This window comes from Pseudorca crassidens, chromosome 11, assembly GCF_039906515.1.
Source record: "Pseudorca crassidens isolate mPseCra1 chromosome 11, mPseCra1.hap1, whole genome shotgun sequence".
NCBI lineage: Eukaryota > Metazoa > Chordata > Mammalia > Artiodactyla > Delphinidae > Pseudorca > Pseudorca crassidens.
Window position 1 is genome coordinate 85,350,661 of NC_090306.1, and position 22,956 is coordinate 85,373,616.

The 22,956-nt window shown below is 40.0% G+C and overlaps 1 protein-coding gene across 4 annotated transcripts in view; it reads left to right on the top strand.

Moving 5' to 3' along the window:
- NR1H4 (nuclear receptor subfamily 1 group H member 4) overlaps window positions 1–22,956 on the top strand; it is a 69,148-nt gene that overhangs the window by 20,325 nt on the left and 25,867 nt on the right. For 2 of the 4 annotated variants that reach the window (XM_067697671.1, XM_067697672.1), the window contains exons 1-2: window positions 5,992–6,102; window positions 11,790–12,155. In XM_067697671.1, the coding sequence (XP_067553772.1) occupies window positions 5,994–6,102; window positions 11,790–12,155 (475 nt within the window). In that variant the 5' untranslated portion in view covers window positions 5,992–5,993. Of the gene's footprint in view, window positions 1–5,991; window positions 6,103–11,789; window positions 12,156–22,956 lie in introns of those variants that run through there. The other 2 variants (XM_067697673.1, XM_067697674.1) reach the window with 1 other exon arrangement.

Consider the following 22,956-nt stretch of genomic DNA (forward strand, 5'->3'; position numbering starts at 1 on the left):
CTTGAGTGAGGCCTTTCAGCTGCTTCTAGAGAGGGCTGTGGACCCCTCACTCTCTAAAGGCTTTGCTCAAGAAGGGGAAGCATCTCTACCCGTATAAATGGTTACCCTGAGAAGCAGAGTCTGAGGCAATGAATTGTGTGCAGACAGTTTATGTGAGAGGTCATCCCAGGGAGCAGAAGCAAAGGACTGGGGTGATGAGACAGGGAAGGAGGGAAAACCAAGACGAGATGAATTATGAAGATCGCTGCTGTGGGCGATTCCACTGGGAGAAGCCGAAAGAATTGTCCACTGAGGCACCGGGCATGGGGGCAGTTATTAACCGACCTCTGGCTCCCGTTGGTTGAGGGTTGCCCTTGGGGGCATTAACTTCCCTGCACTTCTGGGCTGTGCTTCTGCTGCTCCCAATGGAATCAAGCCGGGTGGTCTCCTGTGGCATTGGAGAAGCTCTGGGAAGAAAGCAAAGAGATGTGCAGCAGAGTGCCAATGTGAAGTGAGTCTGAGCTTGCACGTGATTACCTGCTACAGCTGCAGCTGAAATGAGAGGTGGGTCCAAGGATGTGCATCATCACCAGCGGGGCTGCCACACAGTATTAGTGTGATTTCCCCCCAAAATCAATTGGAATGTTTAAAGGAAAGCTAAGGTGGTAGGTGAGGGGAAAAGGTGGAGATTTGCTCTATAGCTCTGTTTTCTTAGGCTGGCCCTTGTAGAAAAGAAGTAAAGAAACTTAGAATAGAATTACAGAGATGGGGCTGGAGTCACCTTGGGAGGTCCTTTAACTTATTCTGCTGCCACACATCCCTAACAAATCCAGATGGGAATCTAGCTCATTGGTAACTCAGTCCACACGCAGAACACAGGGTGGAAGGACGTGGTGACCTAAGAGAGACAAGTCTGCTTTCCTTTGGGAGATCCTGAGAGCCAGGAAACTTGGTCAAAGATTAATTTAGTGGGTTAATAAAGGCGTCTCTGATGAATGAAGAAGGCAGGGTCTTATGCAATTAGTGCATAATAAAAGGTAATAATGACAAAGTCCACAGCTTCCCATGGTTTAACGTAGTGAATAGGTAGAATGTGGCATGTTAATTAAAATCTGTGTATCCTTTTAGCAAATTGTGGTTTAAGAACTAAAGAAAAAAAATCACAGAATTTTAAAGACTCAGTAAGTAGAAAAGCATTCTAATAATAGCACAGAATAAGCAAGAAAAGTATAATCTTACGTTCCCGTACCAAATGTTTCCAGTACAATGGGTCCAGTTCCTTTAGATTGGTGAAACTGGGAAACGTTCAATGAATGTGAGTGGAAATAAACAATGAAATTGAAAGAAATAAAGTCTCAGAGGCAACTGAGACTCTGAACTTCAGTTTTCTCCTCTGTAAAATGGGAATAATAATGACATTCACTTCACAGTTTGTTGGAGGATTGAATGGCTGTGTGGAAAGTGTTCTGTAAATCTCAAGGCATCATAAAGCAGTATCGTTACTCCAGGGTTTGAAATGTAGTTGTTATTATTTAAGATGTTAGAATAGTAAACACCACTCTACTTATTAAAGAGAGGAATTTCTGTTAATCTTATCATTGTTGAGTGCTAAGAATTTTCAAGGAGCCAACAAAAACCAACAATATGGAACTAAATTTCTGGGTGCTCTAAGGAAAAAACACATGTTCTATCTCACCTTGGTATTACAGCATTGCTAACAGCAGCTATGGAATCCACGTTTTTGTATAAATTTTATTTTTGTTTCTAGTAGTCTTTCCAAAGCCCCATTCTGAATAAGGCCTAGCAAGGGGCAGGAGGGCAGATTCTATACAATCCTATTCACTCGCGCTTCATTTCCTTTAGCTACTTCTCATAACGTTATGCTTTTCTCAGCTGTTGATACTCATTTTCTCTGGGTAGCTTTATTTTTATTGGAATCTGGTTCTTGCCTATGTCTTTTGCTTAAATTAAAAGAATCTTTCAGATGTTACAGAATCAGCTGGATGTTTTAAAATACAATGAAAGGTCTTGAGATGCAGGGTTGTGTAATATTTCTGACATTTGATTTCAAGTCTTTTTCCATCTCACTGAGTTTAACACAAGTGAATGTAGTTCTGACTTGATGGGTCAATCAAAGCCAAAAGTTTCCAGAAGATGGAAAGATACCACTGTCTCAGACAAAATGGAACGTTGCTTTAGCATAATTTAAATATTTTGTCACTACCATTTCTTATCCATATCTCTTCCACAGATTGAAGCAGCCTCTAAGATTTTTTACTAATTCCCTGTGGCTTTGGTTTTTGCTCTCCCAGGATTCTCAGATCTGGTGCTCTTGTTAGTGAGGTTAAGAAATGGGAGAAGGAAAAGAAATATGAGAAGAGCCTTTCCTTATGACAACATAAATTACTGCTTCTTTTAGATGGGGCATTAATAGTTTGGAAAATGCATGCAATGAGGTGCATGTTGGCCAGCTAGTGGGCAAATCCGTTGCCATCCAGAGCCTGGCTCTCAACCTTGCAGGCTAAGAAACAGGTCTCAGGGGCTCTCAGAATAACCAAACTGAGAAAGGTTGACTATGAAAACAGACTGCAAATTTATACATTTACAGTGATAAAAAAAATTGGGATCATAACAGCTACCATTTCTTGAGTGCTTTCTATATGTCAGGCGTCACGCTAAGCACGTTTTCCATTTGTTAGTCGACTCTCATTCGATCCCATCTCTGCCATTTACTGGTATGTGGTCGTAGGCAAATTCTTTAACTTTGTGCAAGTTACTTGTCTTATTTAATAGAATTCTCAGAAGAATGCCTGGCACATTGTAAGTACTCTGTAACTATTTGCCATTAATATTAATTCTCATAACACTCCTATAAGGTAGATACCATTACTATTCCCCTTTTACTGCTGAGAAAATGGAGATTTAAAGATGTTAAAGAATCTGCTGAATTTCCATAGATAGTAAGTAGGCAACCAAATTATGGTCAGCACAAGGAATCGGAATTGGATGATTACGGATTCAGGTTAAGAGAACACTCCTGTTCACCTTCTCAGTGGAGAAGGTCTTTCCAGTGAGATTATTTCACTCAAAGTCTGTTAGCCAAGTCTATTCTCAGGGATAGTTCTCAGAAAAGCATTGCCAGCATTTGCTCTGGGACGTCCCTGTTTTTTATAGCATCATATCTAACGCCCCTCCTTGCCGTGACTGACATTTTATTCACTTTGCCCCAAGTACCGTCTACAACGGTGCTGTCCAATAGAACTTTCTGTGGTGATAAAAATGTTCCAGATTTACTTTGTCTAATGCAGTAACCACTAATCACACGTGGCTACTGATCGCTTAAAATGGGACTAGTGCAACTGAGGAACTGATTCTAATTTTACATAATTTAAATTAACTTAAATTTAAGTAGCCATACATGGTTAGTGGCTACTGTTTCAAACAGCACAGACTTGTAGGGGAAAAATGTACCTTGGGAAAAAAAATAGCATGAAGCAGTTGGTCCTCACTGCAAAAGAAGCAAAGGGATTCAATCAGTCTTATTATGAGAACATCCTGTGTGAATTTCACTCAGCAACAAGGGTCTCCTGGATCAGGTAAATTATCCTGCTCATTTCTTTTTTAGTATTGAAGTTTCTGAGGGCAACAGACAGGCTCATCTGTCTGACCAGTGAAAAACTCAGTAGAGACTTCTTGAAATATAAAATTCAGAGATGGTTTGTCCTGGTTCTTACCCTTTGGGTAGCTCTTCCAACTTAGAGTCCCTCAAGGCAAGTATAGCTCTTGGGTTGTGAGGAGGGGAGAACGAGGTCAGAAGTAAACTGAGGATTGAGAACAGCTTTGCAAATGGTGATTCTTGGTTGAGCAATCAAAGCTGAAATACACCTAGGAACCATCACTCTTTCTTTTTTCTTGACAATTAGGGCAAGCGTGCTTTAGTTTTTCCACCACAAGGTTTTGAGTGAGAAGACCTTGGTTAAAGCCTTTGCTTCATCCCTTAATAGCTGGGTGACTTTAGACAAATCATTTAACTTCACTGAGTTGACCTTCCATGTCTGTAAAATAGGGTAAGAGATAGTGGGCATCATAAATTATACCTTCCTCAAAGGGTGCAAGTAAGGATCAGATGAGATAATGCATGTAGAACCACCTTTTAAACCCGTAAAGGCTGTAGAAATGGCTTAGCAGTGATTATCACGTTTATATAGATCACATTTGCCTTTTAAAACTGCTTTCACACTTATTATGTGATTTTATCTTCACAACGGGTCCATGAGGGAAGTAGAGCAGGAATTATTATCTCTGTTTTACCATCTGTTGATGTAGACAAATGAGGTCTGCAGAAGCTGAGAGACTGTCCTAAGGTGACACAGTGTATTTGGTTGCATTATCCCTAAGCTCAACCCTGGACCTACTGAGTCCTATTCTGAAGCCCTCCCTTCCAAAAAATACCCAACAGTCACAAACTTGGTATCCACAAGTTATGCTGCAGAAATTATTCCTGCTCGGGAAGCAAGAGTCCAAGGCTAAATAATTATAATATCAGTATGATGATGGTGGGTAACCACACACTCTGCTAAGCATTTAATAAATATTTTATTTAATCCTCATAATAACTCTATGAGGTTGCATGATTATCAGTCCCATTTTACAGATGAGGAAATTGAGGCATAAAAGGGTTCAGCTAGGGGCAGGACAGCAATAAAGACGCAGACATAGAGAATGGACTTGAGGACACGTGGAGGGGGAAGGGTAAGCTGAGACAAAGTGAGAGAGTGGCACGGACATATATACACTACCAAATGTAAAATAGACAGCTTGTGGGAAGAAGCTGCATAGCACAGGGAGATCAGCATGTGCTTTGTGACCACCTAGAGGGGTGGGATAAGGAGGGTGGGACGGAGACACAAGAGGAAGGAGTTATGCGGATATATGTATATGTATAGCTGATTCACTTTGTTATATAGCAGCAATGAACACAACAGTGTAAAGCAATTATACTCCAATAAAGATGTTAAAAAAAGAAAAGAAGGGCTTCCCTGGTGGCGCAGTGGTTGAGAGTCCGCCTGCCGATGCAGGGGACACGGGTTCGTGCCCCGGTCCGGGAAGATCCCACATGCCGCGGAGCGGCTGGGCCCGTGAGCCATGGCCGCTGAGCCTGCGCGTCCAGAGCCTGTGCTCCGCAACGGGAGAGGCCACAACAGTGAGATGCCCGCGTACCACAAAAAAAAAAAAAAAAAAAAAAAAAGAAAAGAAAATGGTTCAGGAGTTTGTCCATGGTCTGCAGAACTAGTGAGTGCCAAGGGAGCCTACATGTATTAGTTTGCTAAGGCTGCTATAATAAAATACCACAGACTGGGTGGCTTAAATTGCAGAAATGTATTGTTTTACCATTCTGGAGGCTAGAAGTCCAAAATCAAGGTGTTAGCTGGGTGGGTTCTTTCTGAGGGCTGAGAGGGAAGGATCTGTTCCTGGCCGCTCTTCCTGGCTTGTAGATGACCTTTTCCTTGTGTATCTTCACATTGCCTTTTCTCTATGAGTTTCTGTCTCTGAAATACAAATTTCCCATTTGTATAAGGACACCGGTCCTATGGGATTAGGAGGGGACACACTTCCACCCATAACACTGGATAGAAACCCAGATTAGTTTACCTCACGCCGTTAAGTATTATGCTTTAATGATTCCTGACATTACAAAATTATACCAATCTGTATCCTTTTGAGAGGAATGAATGTCAAGACGTAGAACATGGCATTTGACCCCCAAATCGACTTTTAGAGCCACTGAACAAAAATCTGTCCTCTAAAAATTCCTAAATTGGAACGTGCTCCCCAAAAATATTTATCTAAGAGACTGGTTTCCAGCTTACTAGGCAATTTGGCATCGAGGACTTTTCTCATAAACATTTACAAATATTCTGCTCAGTAATGAAGTTAATCAGTAAACCCCACAACCTCTGGCCTCTGTCACTCCTTACCTAGTCTCATTTTCAGTTGCTGTGAGTAAGCTAAGAATGGTAATGCAGTTTCCGGAGTTAGAAAATCCAGGTCAAATTAGTCCTTGTCACAGCTGCACGTCGTTGGGATTTGCCATGGAAATGATGAGCATGAAGCCTGCTAAAGGTAGGCGGAGGTTCTCAGATGCTGGCGGTGGGGCTTCTGCCACTGGACTGAGGAAACATGGGGCACTTTTGCTTGAGATTCCAGTAACAGATCTCTGTCAAAGATGGCTCAGTCAGAACCAGAAGACTGGGGTGAGAAGCTGGGGTGGTGTGATTTCTATAGGGCTCTAGGCAGGTGTGTATCTCATTGGGACTAAATCTAAGTGTGTTTTCCCTATAATTCTTCACTGGATAGTGTGTAAAATTAGCACCATTCTTCCAAGTTAAACACTAGGCAGTTCTAGCATTAATGCCTTGGATACTTGAAAAAACCTTTTAAAGTACATGATTTCATGCAGTGTTTTTAAAATGGCAAGTCTCAGATCCCAGTGGGTCATGATATCTATTTTGTGACTTGTGACCAGCATTAAAAATTTAGAATAGAATAGAATAGGAATACAATAGAAATGTCAGAGTGCCCGTCAAGAGGTAAGGATAAGTGTTATTTCACGGAAATTTTGTTTCAATTATTTATACATATGTATAAGTGTGTATGCAGTAGTGATATAAGGTTTATTTCAAACTATGCGTTGTGATGAGAAAAATAAAAAGAGATAAAAAAACATTAATTTACTGAACTAGTTTCACAGTAGATTTCTCCCAATAGTCAATGGAAAATCAGATAAGTAAAGAGTTTACCTTTAAGCCCTCTTTGTTTTCTCTGAAGTAAAATATAGATTATAATTAAAACATAAACAGTATAATATAATGTTGTCTGTTTTAATATATTTTTCAGAATAGAATCTTACCTTTTGAATTTCCAGCTAAAAGTGAAACTCAAATCATTTTCATAATAATTACAATTTTGAACATATTTCTGGTTGTAGACTTGGCAGCACGTTATTTTGTTTAAATGTGTTGTTTAAAAATGGCTGACTCTGTATTTTTTTTTTTTAATTAACTTATTTATTTATTTTGGCTGCGTTGGGTCTTTGTTGCTGCATGCGGGCTTTCTCTAGTTGTGGCGAGCCAGGGCTACTTTTCCTTATGGTGCATGGGCTTCTCATTGCGGTGGCTTCTCTTGTTGCAGAGCACGGGCTCTAGACGAGCGGGCTTCAGAAGTTGTGGCATGCAGGCTCAGTAGTTGTGACTCACGGGCTCTAGAGCGCTGACTCTGTAGTTGTGGTGCATGGGCTTATTCGCTGCACGGCATGTGGGATCTTCCTGGACTGATATTCGAACCCATGTACCTTGCATTGGCAGGTGGATTCTTAACCACTGTGCCACCAGGGAAGCCCCTGACACTGTATTTAGAGATGGAAATTAGTTGGAAGGCTGCGGAAGTAAATTTTCCATCGTTTCAATTTAATAAGTATTTATTAAAGATTTACACTGTGTCAGGCTTTTTGTAAGGTGCCAGGAATGAAGGAGAAAAGGGAATGTAATATATAGTAATCTAATGTATTCCCCAGGAGTTCACAGACTAACCACAACAACAAAAATGTATTGAGGGGCTTCCCTGGTGGCACAGTGGTTGAGAGTCCGCCTGCCGATGCAGGGGACATGGGTTCGTGCCCCGGGCCGGGAAGATCCCACATGCTGCGGAGCGGCTGGGCCTGTGAGCCATGGCCACTGAGCCTGTGCGTCTGGAACCTGTACTCCGCAACGGGAGAGGCCATAGCAGTGAGAGGCCCGTGTACAGCAAAAAAAAAAAAAAAAAAAAAAAAGTTGTATTGAATGTTTATGCTTAGGCACTATGCAGTTTACGTTCTTTGTCTTAGTTTATCTTTATTGCAACCTTTCACCTAGGTACTATATTTTGTTTCAATTACTATATTATCCCAGCTTTTCTTTAAAAAAATTTTATTGAAGTATAGCTGCTTTACAATGTTGTGTTAGTTTCTGCTGTACAGCAGTGAATCAGCTATAGGTGTGCATATAGCCCCTCTTTTTTGGATTTCCTTCCCATTTAGGTCACCACAGAGCACTGAGTAGAGTTCCCTGTGCTGTACAGTAGGTTCTCATTAGTTATCTGTTTTATACATAGTAGTGTATTATATGATCCCGGCTTTATAGAGGAAGGAACAGAAGCTTAAAGAAGTTCAATGTCTTTCCCAAGTTCATACATCTAGCAAGTTGCAGGCGAACTGAATCCAGGTTTGTCTACACAGAAGCGCTTGTAACGAGTACGTCCTACCACCTCAAATGATATAGCATGAAAGATAAGCCTGTAAACCAACAAAAATGATGGTACATGCTTCTGAGTGCTGCAGTAGAGTGTGTACAGAGGGTAGGAGAGATTAATTCTACCTAGGAAAACTGGGACAGGCCTCACAGAGGAGGTGGTGGGTTGACAAACCAGGTGGGGAAAGGCACCAACATCACAAAGGCCTGGCACCAGGAATGGCACACAACTTCATAAACCAAATCATATCATCTGTTAAGAAACCATGGATTGGGAAATAAAGGAAGGCCGAGAAGGCAATTTTCCCATTCATGAAACATTTCGACAAACATTCATGAAACGTTTACTAGAAGCAGCGTTGTGCCAGGGATGAAAAACTGGACATAATCTGAACCCTTTATCGGGCTCATCAGAAACTAACTGTGGGTTTATGAAGAAGGGTTATCCTTTGTACGTGAACCTGATTCTCCCATTTGGGTTCACAGTGGTTCTGGTCACAAACTCCTTAGAACTGTGCTGTCAGATATGGCAGTCATTAGCCACATGCAGCTATTTAATTTTAAGTTTTAATTATTTAAAGTTACATAAAATGAAAAATTCATTTCCTCATCATTAGTAGCCGTGTTTCAAATGTTCAATATTCATATGGTTAGCGGCTACCATGTTGAAAGGTATAGAATGCTTGCATCTCAGAAGTTTCCCTTTGATGGTACTCCTTTAGAGAAATTGTTAAATGCTACCAAATGACCCTCTACCCAGAAAAATGTTGCTTCCCTTTACAGGGGGTGTCAGCCTCTCCTGGAGTCCATTCAAGTGTTCGCATTTAAGAACTCTTCCCTAAACTCCCATGGAGAATTTGTGTTATAAAGAAATCCAAAATCTCCTCTTTCTTGATAAACTGATTCTTTAAAAAATCACTCATAAATTGCATTAAAATAGAAATGAATTTACCTTTTCCGAAAGTACACTCTAAAGTTGACTTACCTTTGCCCTCTCCACATCTTATGCTCTGTCAGAAAATTCTGTATTTGCTTACTTGGTTTTATCCCAGCCCTTGACATACTCCCACCTCTCCCCACCCCAAATACACAAACGAGAGAAAGTCTGGGGCCTCTTCTATCTGTTTTCTGTCTGTCTGTCACTGTTGTGTCCTCGGAACCTAGGACAGCGTCAGGCAAATTGTAAGTGTTCAATATATTTATGAGTGAAAGAAGTATCCTATAACTTATAGCATCAAAACAGACTGATGTGTATTAATATTTACTAATTATCATACAATCAAGATTTTGCTAGGTTCTTTAGGAAACAAACATGTCTTTTTATGGCACTCCACTTATCAAAACTTTTTCTCAGAAACTGTATCTTATACTCAGAATTACCTTATGAGATAGCGAGCCTGGGTGTTAGTAGCCCCATTTTACAGAAGAAACAGAAAAATGTTAGGCAGTTGTTCAAGGTCTCACAGTCAGTTCATGGAAGTTATTCTTGTCTCACCATTTTGGAGGATGTTGTCCATGCTGGGGTTTTTTATTGTAAGTTGCCTGTATATTTATTGTCTCTACTCTGTGGAAATTTGGTGGGAACACCGTGAAATACTAGAAGTGGATGTGTTTTGGGAATAGAGGCATTATTTAATAATATTGTGTACTGATCTCATATTCTTACCCTGTTTTGTGTTGTTTTCATATAGTAGCATTGATGTCTTTGTGAAAGTGTTCCATTTTAACTGAGATGATTCCAGATATTGATAACATGATTTGACTTGAGTTGGGACTCCATTGTGTCTCTTGACTATTAAAAGATTTGTTGAAATAATGCTCAGAGATCTTGGAATTGTCTTATGAGGAGAAAACAACTACACATTTCCTTAGATTCTACAGAATCCAGATTCTGACATTAATTGATTATGTGACTTCAGGCAAATTGCTTAACTTTACTAGACCTGTAGATGGAGAGAAACTGGGGCTGGGGGTGGGGATGGGAAGATGAGTGAGGGTAAGATGGGTCGGAGGATAAAACCTAGATGAAACGAATGATTTTAATGCTTTTAGCTCTTTTCAGTTGTATTCACTCCAGAAATTTTAACCATATTTAGTTATTAAATAGATCAAGATTTTGCTCATATTTTAGCTTCTCTTTTTTCTGTAATAATTCCATATTTTTATATTTTTCCATTTTGCAGTCATAAGACAAATCCCCATGACCAAAATTTTTTGACTGTCAGATATACTGACTCAGTGCTGGTTTTATATGGATAAGTTGGGCATGAAAGTAACAAAATTGATTTTGCACAGATATTGTATCCTTTGTGTTCCATCAGTGATTTCCTGTCTCAATGCAGAAAGCATTTTATTTTAAACAAACATTTAACACACATATTTTCCACTTTGCGTTGTAGAAAGGCCCTGAATTCTAATGCCCATAAACTGTTGGTCATACACTTATAGAGGTTTTAGACATAAAGAAGAACTATAACATCATGCAGCATGGAGTCTTCTCTTTACAGATAAGTAAAGGGAGGCCCATGAAGGGTAGGTAAGTACTATACAACTGAGTTCAGACACCCAGGGACCTAGGTTTAGGGAAGACTTCCCAAGAGAAGCTATACTTAAAGGGAAATTTAGAGGTAAGTGGAGAATAGTGAGATAACGTTCTTGGAGGGGATGGCTGTTGAGGAAAGTTCCAGGCTCAGGAAGCAGCATGTGGGAAAGGTCCTGAGTCTGGAAGCAGCAAGGCATATTTAAGGAATATGGAAGGCGGAACATGGGAAATGGCTGGAAAAGAAAGAAAGGGTAAGATCATGCAGAGTCTTGCAGGCCTAGCTATAGGTTACCTGAAAGCGGAGGCATTGAAGGGACTAACAAACTCAAGTACAGAGGGAGGAAGAGACAAGCTTTAAAGCATCACACATTTGAAATTATTGCAGAGAGGAGCAATTCAGCACGTGGGCTTTGAAGTCAGACTCAAAGTCCAAATCTCAGCTACTTAGGTGTGTAGGAATAAAGTTGCATAATTACTCTGTGCCTCTGACTACTCAATTTTAAGTGGGGATAATACTGTTAACCCACTTTATAGGATTTTGTAAGACAGAAATGACAAAAGATAGCATTTGTGTATATGCCTGTCCTTTATCTTTGTTTTCTGTGGATTGTTGAATGTTTTCCATGTTGAATAGTTTTTTTAACTTTCCTTTTTTCTTTTTCTTTTAAACATTCTTGTTTGTTTTCCTTTTCTCCATGTTGAATGTCTTCTTATTGGTTTGCAAAAGCTCTTTACATATGAATGATGAGTGTTTTTGTCTGTCCTCTATGTTGCAGATATCTTTCTGAGCTTTTAATATTGTCATTTAATCTGTTAATAGTTCTTTTACTGTAAAAAAGTTAATTTTATATTAAAATTTTAATGTAAATATTCAAATATTTCAATCTTTCCTTAGAGCCTGTACTCCTAACCATATGCTAAACTGCCTCTCTTATTTATAGAATGATGACATTAATTCCAGTTTTGTTATCGCTTTTGTTCAGGTGTACTAACAGAACAAGCAGCAGGTCCTCTGGGACAGAATCTAGAAGTGGAACCATACTCACAATACAACAACATTCAGTTTCCCCAAGTTCAACCACAGATTTCCTCATCTTCCTATTATTCCAACCTGGGTTTCTATCCCCAGCAGCCTGAAGAGTGGTACTCTCCTGGAATATATGAACTCAGGCGAATGCCTGCTGAGACTCTCTACCAGGGAGAGACTGAGGTAGTGGAGATTCCTGTGACAAAGAAGGCCCGACTGGGTGCATCAGCAGGGAGAATAAAAGGGGATGAGCTATGTGTTGTTTGTGGAGACAGAGCATCCGGTTACCACTATAATGCACTGACCTGTGAGGGGTGCAAAGGTAAGCCTCTTTTGGTTGGCAGTTTTCTCCTTATTAAAGTTTTTCTCTACTGGTTGTTGAAATCCCTCAAACTGGATTCTTCCCTTTTCCCAAATAACTTCCCATTTTCTCCTCCTCTGCTCTTACTTCTTCCTACGTCTTCTCCTTCATTGGGATGTCATAGATTTCTAGGGAAATCTTATTAGAGTATTTAGCTTGGATATAAGTAAACTTTTTCCTATTCACAACCTCACACATAGTTAGAAGGAATTTATGATTGTGGGTTTTGTTTGTTTGTGTTGTTTTTTGAAAAGAAAGAGAAATTGCTGAACTCATCTCTTTTAAAATTAAGCTCAAGGAGAATAAGATTTTATTCAATAAATATTTTAACATACGTTTTCGTGTACTTTAGTTAATTGAGAAAGAGACAGAGGAAGAAAAGCAAACAAAAGAAAACAAAAAGGAAGTAATGATAGCCTATATTCAACAAATATTTCACTTAGCAGGAAAATAGATCTGTGAGCAATTCTGTAGGGGAAATCAATGAAATTGTAATCCATTTAGGATGGATAAGGTATAACACATGAAACATGAAAATGACTCAATATAAAGCCCTATGTGATCATTCTCCCGATAAGGACACAGATGATAAGTTTGTAAAATTTGAGAGGAAAGAACATAATGGACTAGTAGGTTCATCTATTTATTTTTGCATTTGTTCTTTCAACAAATATTCATGGGATGCCTACCATGTATTAGGCACTCTGTTAGCTTCCAGGACTTTGAAAGCTGATAAAGAACTGTCCCTGGAGCAGAATCTGTTGAATGGTGAGCCAGTTTGGTATTCCCAGATGCCAATGATTGCCATAAAAATAAACAGAGGACCCAGCCACGTAAGAATGGCTCTAGGACATTTCAGACCTTTGAAAGTTCAAGTGATCAGATTGTCTAAAATTATATTAGTCAGCTCTTTAAAACTTGGTGTGATTTCATTAGATTTTTAAAAAACAAAGTAGTATTTATGCCCCAAATTAAAAAATTAAAACAGATCTATAAAGAAAATTTCAAAGATCTCATTTATGGCCTTTAAAATACTCTTATCCTTTTTGTGAAGAGCCAAGTCTATATGGGTAAAAGTTACATATAAGTTCTTTGAAGACATAGATTGTGTCTTCTTCAGCTCTGTTACTCCTCATAGCATCTAACGCAGTGTCTGGTACATAGTAGATGTGTAAATAAATAAAAGCGTAGTAAACTTGGAATGCCATAATGGAAATCCATGCTCATCGCTTCCTAGCTAAGAAGGGGTGTAGCTTCAAATCTCTTGCTTCTAAATCTAACCCCAGAGACTCTATTATTAACCACCAAGTGATCATTCTGCTCTCTGAGCTATTGTTCAAGGGTAACATTGACTAACTTGGTGGCCAAAGGAAGAGAATCAAGTGCTCCATTTAGGTGTCGAGGTATCGGTATTATCCAAGCCAAGGGGATAAAACCTTAAAGTTAGTAACCTGGGCCAGCTCACCTCCTTACAGGTGAATGCTGGAGTGAAACCTGGTCCTCCTGAGAATTCTGGGGCGTGGCCAGGTGAGTAGAGGGAGACCAGAGTGCCATGGACAACCCTAAGAAACAGCGACTCAAAGACAGGCAGAGGATGAGAAGCCCATAAAGGATAGAAAAGAGAAGTCAAAGCTAGGAAGCTACTAGGCAAGTGCAGGGTCAGGAGACCAGGGGACAGAAAACTGGTCTAAGGAGAACCGGTCCTCTGGGGAGCTCAGGGAGGAAAAGCTGGATCTGAACGTAGGTATATTTTTAAAAGCAGAGAAAGGTAGGGCTTTTTCTTTGATTATGATTTGAGACTTTGCCCCCATGATGACAGCAGAAGGACAAGAGTGCAAGAGCAGATGGGATACAGCCAGGCAGGGCCCATGTTCTACATCAGGGTTTGGCAATTGTTTTCTGTAAAGAGACGGATAGTAAATATTGTAGGCTTTGCACCATAGCGGCCTTGTTGCGATTACGCAACTCTGCAAACTCAGCCACGTAAGAGTGGCTTTACTTAGCCTACAAAAATAGGCAGGACAATAAAAAACAGGCAGTGGGCCAAATTGGGCCCAGGGCCTAGCTGTAATTTGCTGACCCCTGTTCTAGACCAATAACTCTCAGAATTAACTGGAAACTATGCAGTGAGAGAGCACAGCACTCAGGGTATATGTGCAAGAAAAATAACCTTTTTTGTATAATTGGATTTAATCCAATTTCAAGCCCTGGTGGAAACTTTATTTCATCAATTCAGAATGAATCTACTGAGTTTTCTGGGTCCTGGAGGTGGGGCTCTTGTTCTTGGTGCTGTTAACATAGTCCAGCGTCTGTTGAGGGCTGTTCTCTCTGGTCTTCGCTCACCAGTAGGAAAGGTCTCTGAGGTGCTATCCTGGCATCCTGAGCACACCCCTGCTTCCCATCTGGCCCCACCTGCTTCCCTGCTGCTCAAATGGGTGGGCTCCTGATGCTGCCGCACTGTCACCTGGAACGCCTGGCTGCCCAGGGAAACCACATGGCCACGTTATCTGTTCCTGTGCCCTGTGGGGTGCAGGGAACCCCAAGGGCCTCCCCTGACTCTCCCCAGGAAAGAGCACAAGAATCCCTCTCTTCTAGGATTTCTCAATGATGTGGAGTTCCCATAAACTTTCTGCACACCCAGTCCCAGGAGGGGTCTGGTGTGTGAGGATTAGGGGGTGGGAGGGACAGAGTTCAGGACCTTCTCGTGTACTTAACATGTCTTAACTCTTTGGTCGTCTGCCTCTCCCAATTTGGGGAAATTTTGTTAGTGTCTGGGATCTTGGGGCTTAGGCTTTGGTGACTGAAAAGCCAATAATTGGCTCCTTTGTGCTTTTTATTCATTTATTTTTATTTTTATTTTATTTTTTTGCGGTACGCGGGCCTCTCACTGTTGTGGCCTCCCGCGTTGCGGAGCACAGACTCCAGATGTGCAGGCTCAGCGGCCATGGCTCATGGGCCCAGCCGCTCCGTGGCATGTGGGATCTTCCCGGACCGGGGCACGAACCCTCATCCCCTGCATCGGCAGGCGGACTCTCAACCACTGCGCCACCAGGGAAGCCCCCTTTGTGCTTTTTAGATGTTCTCTCGAGAAAACAAATGAAAATCATTCTGGCTTAGTAAATGGGGAGGAAGTGCACAGAATAGGGTAGAGTTCAAGCCAAAGAACCAGTGCCTCTGGGCCAGGCAGGCTAAAAGCTTGGCCACCTTCATCCCCCCGCCCCACACCCCTTGGATATCTGCGCCTACCAGATACAAAATGAATTTCACGCCATAACTTTCCATCAGAGGGAGTATGAGCTCTGGGATTTGACAGGCATGAATTGAATCTAGGCTCTATACCTCTTGGCTGACTAAGCAAGTTCCTTAATATATTGATTAGTCAAAGTTCAACAAAGTAAAGCAGAAACCAAATTTCAAGCAGAGAAGAATCAGTACAGGAGAACTTGGAAGGGCAGAGGAACAGGTTCTATGCTGAGTCTCCAAGCCACACTGCAGAACTGGTTTGCCGGGGCAGTTGTTATTCAAGAAGATGGGGGGTCAGGAAGCTAACATAAGAATTATTGACTCCAGGAAGACGGTACCTTAGTTGACCTTTAGGGATCAGGAAGTTGCCTTCACTGCAATTACTGGCTCCAGAGCCATGGTGCACCTGCTAAATCTGTACATACAGAAGATGAATACCCTGTGTCTAGTCTCTCAATGCCCTGGAAGCTAGCAACTGGAAAACAAGATGCTGCCACAGCAAAACCATGATCCTGCTTGCCAGCAGAAACAACAGAAGCACAGCTCTTTCTTCACTTCCACTTTTCAAATATCTTACAAGGGCATCTGTTTGGCAGAGCTTAAATTGTATCCACATTTAGTGGCAAGGGAGTCTGGGAGAGATTGTGTTCAACTGTCCTGCCTTCACAGTAGAGGACGCACGAATCCAACTAGCCAACCTCAGTTGACAGAATACGTAACTTCTCTGAGCCTCCAATCTGTGAATTAGGAATAATATCTATTTTTTACAGGGTTCTTGTGAGGATTAAATTAGATTTTTTTATGTAAAGATCCTGGTAGCTCTCTTGCCTTAGGACTTCACTGCAGATCTTTCATGAATGTAATACTTTAAACACACACAGACACACTCATACATACCCACGAGAATTTTTTTCTTTTTTTGGTTGCTCTGTGTCTTAGTTGCGGCAGGCAGTCTCCTTAGTTGCGGCTGGCAGGTTCCTTAGTTGTGGCATGCAAACTCTTACTTGAGGCGTGCATGTGGTATCTAGCTCCCTGACCAGGGATTGAACCCGTGTCCCCTGCTTTGGGAGGCGGATTCTTAACCACTGTGCCACCAGGGAAGTCCCAATTTTTTAAAACTTAAAAATAAAACAAAGACCACGGTTAAACTTCCTGATTTCACTGGTCTCTGTTTCTGTTAGAAATACTTTAATTTTTTTTAAGGTTTTATTTGTTACAGGTATTCATGGCATCAATGAGATAAATTTTGATTTTTTAAAAAAACAACAACTGCAGAACATAAGCATAATGCCAAGTGACAATGAGAGCCATTTGCTCGGCACTAGATTAAATCGAGAGCTGTCCCTCCCCCTCGGTTATCAGTGTGGAGCATATGGAAATATGCTAAGGTCTGGATGAATTTTGACTCAAATCTCAAACCTCAACTGAAAAACTGATCTGCATCTGACTGGATATTTCAAATGGCTGCATTCCCAAATAGGTCAATGTCAATGCCACTCACAACCATCTCCATGCCAGGAAAGAATGGTAGAACGTTTAAAAGGCATTTTATATGAGCAAATGGGGGACTTTTCATCCTTTGGAACATATGAACCAGCATTAGACTTAGTTCTGAAGTTTTAGAAAAGATTCTAGAATTATTGAAACAATTGTGACATGTAAGATAGATGTAGCGAGTTTCCAACAGGCCTTTGGTTTATGGGTTAGAGCTGAGGAGCCCTGACTTACTTATAAACTTACTGAAATCCTATTTGATTTTGAGGTCTGATTTTATAAAATTTAATAATGATCCCAATGAACTCTATAGGTCAAATTATCTTAGAGTGCGATTCAAGGGGTGGGGATTAAACGATTTCACTGCATTGGAAGACTTTTGTTATAAAAGTCTTGGGAAGAGTAGGACTCTGAAGGCAGATAACCTGGATTCCAACCCCAGCTGATTCTCTTCCAAGTTACTTAATGTCTCTGGGCTTCAGACTTCGTACCTGTAAAATGAGGATAATAATAAAGATGAGGAGGAGGAAGGTGAGATGATGGCAATGTGATGATGATAGACAGAGAAATAGCATACATCAAGTGATTATTTTGTGCAGGCTTTATCAGGAGACTTTACGTGTACTAACTCATTTCATCTTCAAGAAAACCCTTTGAGGTAGATTTAAATAAGGTAATGTGTGTAAAGCGATTATCATAGTCTTTGCCAGTAGGAAACCCTCAATAAATGTCTGCTATTATTACTATTATGATTGGGTTGTCATGAAGAAAAAATGAGACATTTGTGGGGGTTTTTTGTTGTTGTGGTTCTTTTATTTTTTTTAAATTTCCTTTTGTTTTTTCACAACTCACACACACACACTGTATTTTATTTTTACAAGAGATAAATAAACTGACACCAAGCATTGTAAATGGATGACCACAACAAAAGCAATGATGATTGCAATTACCAAACACGAAACACACTCACGCTATGTCATAATATTGACATTCAGTCCAGTAATCCACCACTGTAACAGCTTCTTTACTTTGCAGTGAAAATTGATTTGTATATTTTTGCCTCTGAGTCCTTGTGGGATTTTTTTTTTATTCAAACAGAAAGTCACAAAAATTATAATCATCCTCAACAGTTCACTCAGTCCCATGTAATTAATTTTTTTTTCATCTTGATCTTTTGTTAGCACTTTTACGAATTCATCAGTTTTCCATTAGAGTTCTGAAAATGCTTATTCGTTCACTTCAGCAGTATAGTCGGTTACCAGAAACCTGTACTTGTCAGAGTCTTTTCCATGAATTCCTTGAAGATGAAACCCTTTTGTAGGAACATTTTTGTGAAAGCGTCAGAGTACACCCAGAACTGTCTCTAAATGACAAACGACTTAAAAATGACCACGGTTAAAGATTTGATGAAAGTTCATAATAATGCAATTGACAAGGAAATTTAGTTATTTCTGAGATATACATTTTAAAGTAATAACTAGAATTATGACTTATAATATTATACCAGAACATATAAGATTTTTAGAAATTTCATGTGATATCTGAAACATTTATATTAACATATTTCCATATAAATAACCCAAAGAAAGTTTAGTATTAGTTGTTTTTTGTTTGTTTGTTTGTTTTTTTATACTGAAGGTTCTTATTAGTCATCAATTTTATACACATCAGTGTATACATGTCTGTCCCAATCGCCCAATTCAGCATACCACCATCCCCACCCCACTGTGGTTTTCCTCTCTTGGTGTCCATACGTTTGTTCTCTACATCTGTGTCTCAACTTCTGCCCTGCAAACCAGTTCATCTGTACCATTTTTCTAGGTTCCACATACATGCCTTAATATACGATATTTGTTTTTCTCTTTCTGATTTACTTCACTCTGTATGACAGTCTCTATATCCATCCACGTCTCAACAAATGACTCAATTTCGTTCCTTTTTATGGCTGAGTAATATTCCATTGTATATATGTACCACCTCTTCTTTATCCATTCGTCTGTCAATGGGCATTTAGGTTGCTTCCATGACCTGGCTATTATAAATAGTGCTGCAATGAACATTGGGGTGCATGTGTCTTTTTGAATTATGGTTTTCTCTGGGTATATGCCCAGTAGTGGGATTGCTGGATCATATGGTAATTCTATTTTTAGTTTTTTAAGGAACCTCCATACTGTTCTCCATAGTGGCTGTATCAATTTACATTCCCACCAACAGTGCAAGAGGGATCCCTTTTCTCCACACCCTCTCCAGCATTTGTTGTTTGCAGATTTTGTGGTGATGGCCATTCTGACTGGAGTGAGGTGATACCTCATTGTAGCATTTCTCTAATAATTAGTGATGTTGAGCAGCTTTTCATGTGCCTCTTGGCCATCTGTATGTCTTCTTTGGAGAAATGTCTATTTAGGTCTTCTGCCCATTTTTGGATTGGGTTGTTTGTTTCTTTAATATTGAGCTGCATGAGCTGTTTGTATATTTTGGAGATTAATCCTTTGTCCGTTGATTCATTTGTGAATAGAGACATTGTTTTTAAAACCTCCAGCTCTGTACCTGGCACACCTTGAGTGCTCATAAAACATTCGCTATTGTTGTTTTGTTGATGAATTCCTATTATTTTATCATCGTTATTCTTCTCTTCATCCAGCCCCCTTAATTTGGATCATACACTATTTTCAAAACTCTCTCTCTTCCTATTAGTTAACTAATTAAGCCTCTAGCTGCTGGGAGTTTGAATTAATTAATTCAATTTTTTTCAGTAAATATTATTAAGTACCAACTATATGCCAGCCGCTATTCTAAGCCTACGCGATACAGTGGTGAACAAAACAAAATTCCTGCTCTCACTTTCACCATTTTAAAGCAAAGTAGGAAAACAGTTTACATAATTGAGCTAAAATAGAAAAAAAGAGAAACCAGTAAAACAAACAAACAAAAAAGATTAAAAATACAAAAGCAATAAAATGGTATCTAAAAGAACAAATAGAAAAAGGAAACGATAGAAGGGTGATTTCCAATGAATAAAAGTTGATATATCAAATAAATACAGAGCAATGATATAAGACAAACTGAAGACAATAGAAATTAGATTTAAATAAGAAAAAATATTTAAACTAAATATATAAGCAATATATAAATAGGAAAGTAGTGACTAGAGGCCACTAGTCAGTATAAGCCTCCAGCTCCTGGGAGTTTGCCTACCTGGGAGTTTAAACAGCTGTTAAGGGCCTGAAAAGCCCAACCCCTGCAGATGTTACCCTTGCCCTCAGTCTCCCAAGGATACCCAGTAGGGGTGAGGGTGTCCACGGATTTTTGCTTTCAACTCCTTTAGACAACTTCGTCACTTGAACATTTTGTCAAAGCAATGAGTACATGTCATTCAAAAGTCAAACGGTAGAAAATCCCCTGCACAACCATTTCTGCCCCAAGTCCTGTTCCCCAGAGGCAACCACTGATAACCACTAGTGGTTTTGTGTTTTTGTGTTTTGCATTTTGTTATTTGATCATTTGGATAGGCTTTATTTCCACAGAACCATCTCCCCTCCTTACAAACACAGAATTAAAGATATAGAGAAGGCATACAATTTTTAAAATAATATTCCTTTATTATGCTTTTCATATCCATGGAATTAGTAGTAATGGCTCTCTTTTATTTCTGATACTAGTAATTTGTGTCTTCTCTCTTTTTCTTGGTTAGCCTTGCTAGATATTTTTCAATTTTATTGATCTTTTCGGAGAACCAGCTTTGGTTTCATTGATTTTCTCTGTTGTATTCCTATTTTCTTTTTTTTTTTTTTTTGTGGTACGTGGGCCTCTCACTGTCGTGGCCTCTCCCGTTGCGGAGCACAGGCTCCGGATGCGCAGGCTCAGCGGCCATGGCTCACGGGCCCAGCCGCTCCGCGGCATGTGGGATCTTCCCGGACTGGGGCACGAACCCGTGTCCCCTGCATCGGCAGTTGGACTCTCAACCACTGCGCCACCAGGGAAGCCCTGTATTCCTATTTTCAATTTCACTGATCCTGCTCTAACTTTTATTACTTCTCCTCTTCAGCTTACTTTGGATTTAATTTGCTCTCTTTTCTAGTTTCCTAAGGTGGAAGTTTAGATTATTGGATTTTATGTATTTCTTTTCTAATGTATTCAGTTAATGCTATGAATTTTTCCTCCAAGTACTGCTTTTGCTATATCCCACAAATTTTGATGAGTTGTATTTTCATTTTCATTTAGTTCATTTCTACGTTTTTCCTTTGATAGCCACCTCCATATTTTAGATGTACTTTATGTGTAGCATTTCAGAAACACTTTGTTACTGAAACAGGTAGGACTAAGTGTAAGACATATCATATTTCTATATTTCTGTAATCAAACTTAATCTTTCCCAGGCTCATAATCCCCCTGGCTGATGAGAAATTCCACTTGGGATATATTTGGGGATGCTCTTTTCCCCAGGAACATGCACAAATCTCAGGGGTCTTACACAGGGGGGAATATTTTGGTATTAGTTGATATGCTCCTTGTTCACCTTTGAATTGATCCCTTGAGAGTGGACAACTCAGCCACCTTTTGACATGGGTATTTTATCTCAGGGTTTCCAAGGTCATGTTATTAGTATCTTCCTGTTCTCATCTCAGAGCTATCCCATTAGAGATTTGTCACCTCTCTAGAGGCTCTTTATGGGTGCTGGTCCAATACTCAGAGAACCTGTGAGACTCATCCCATTCTCAGGCTCTGGTGAAGTTCCCCAAACCTTTTTCCAGCTAAGCTGCCTCTGCTCCCCCAACTCTAAAAGCATTGACCTCCGCCTCCATCATCTTTGATATGATGCAGTGTAACCCTTTCAATGAGGGGTTGAAAACAAAAGCCCTATCCGAGAGTTATCTTTATCTAGAGGTAAACAACTTCAGCTTTTGTCTTAGCAAGTGAGCATAAAAAGATGGCTACCCTCTTGGGATGGGATAGAAAAGCAAAAGACAACAAAACAGCACCCCCAAACCCCAAAACAATAGGACCAAGTATAAATCACACATGAGTCACTTGATAAATCATCCTTTACATTAAAATTCCTAAAATTGTTGAAAAATACACATTTATGGACTCAGACAAACTGGGGAAAATAATGATTCTCAGTTATGGGCTGGACAGTTTCCACTGGAGACTCTTTATTTCATTTATCCTTATAGTGGCTCCTTGAGATAGTATTATCATCTCCTTTTTCCAAATAAAAATACCAACACTCAGAAATTCGCCCGGATCTCACAGCTATGAAAGAATGCAGTAGAACTGGTACTCAAATCTGCAGGACTCTTTTGTTTGTTTGTTTGTTTTGCGGTACGTGGGCCTCTCACTGTTGTGGCCTCTCCCGTTGCAGAGCAACAGGCTCTGGACGCGCAGGTTCAGCGGCCATGGCTCACGGGCACAGCCGCTCTGCGGCACGTGGAATCTTCCCGGACCGGGGCACGAACCTGTGTCCCCTGCATCGGCAGGCGGGCTCTCTACCACTGCGCCACCAGGGAAGCCCAGACTATGTTATTTTAATGAACTTTTATTTCACAGTATTTTTTTTTTTTTTCCAGAGGGAGTATAGAAGTTTTACGAATGCCCTTTGACTACTAGGTTGTTTGTTGATTTGCCTACTTTGGAGTGACATTAGGCAACTTCCAAAAGTAATTCAAAGTCAGTTCTTTTTAAACCTATTTAGGAAAAAAAAATTAGAAATTATAGTGATAAAAGTAAGTGTTGGAAAATCAGGGAGACATTTTTTTGTGGCTCCCTAACAGATAAAGGGGGAAAAAAAACCTTAAAAGCAACATTAACAAGAACTAAATAGTCAAGAATAATTTTTATCGACTGCATCTCAAAAGTTTGAGAGTTTGCTTTTTCAAAAACAACGACCTAAAACAGCTCCTGCCAGGCGATCAGGAGTCTATTACTGAGTTCTAAAAAAATCAGCAAACAACTCAAAGAGAGGAATTGAGATCCTAAAGCCTAAGAAACTGTGTGATGGAGACCAAAGCTTACCTGGTTCAGTATT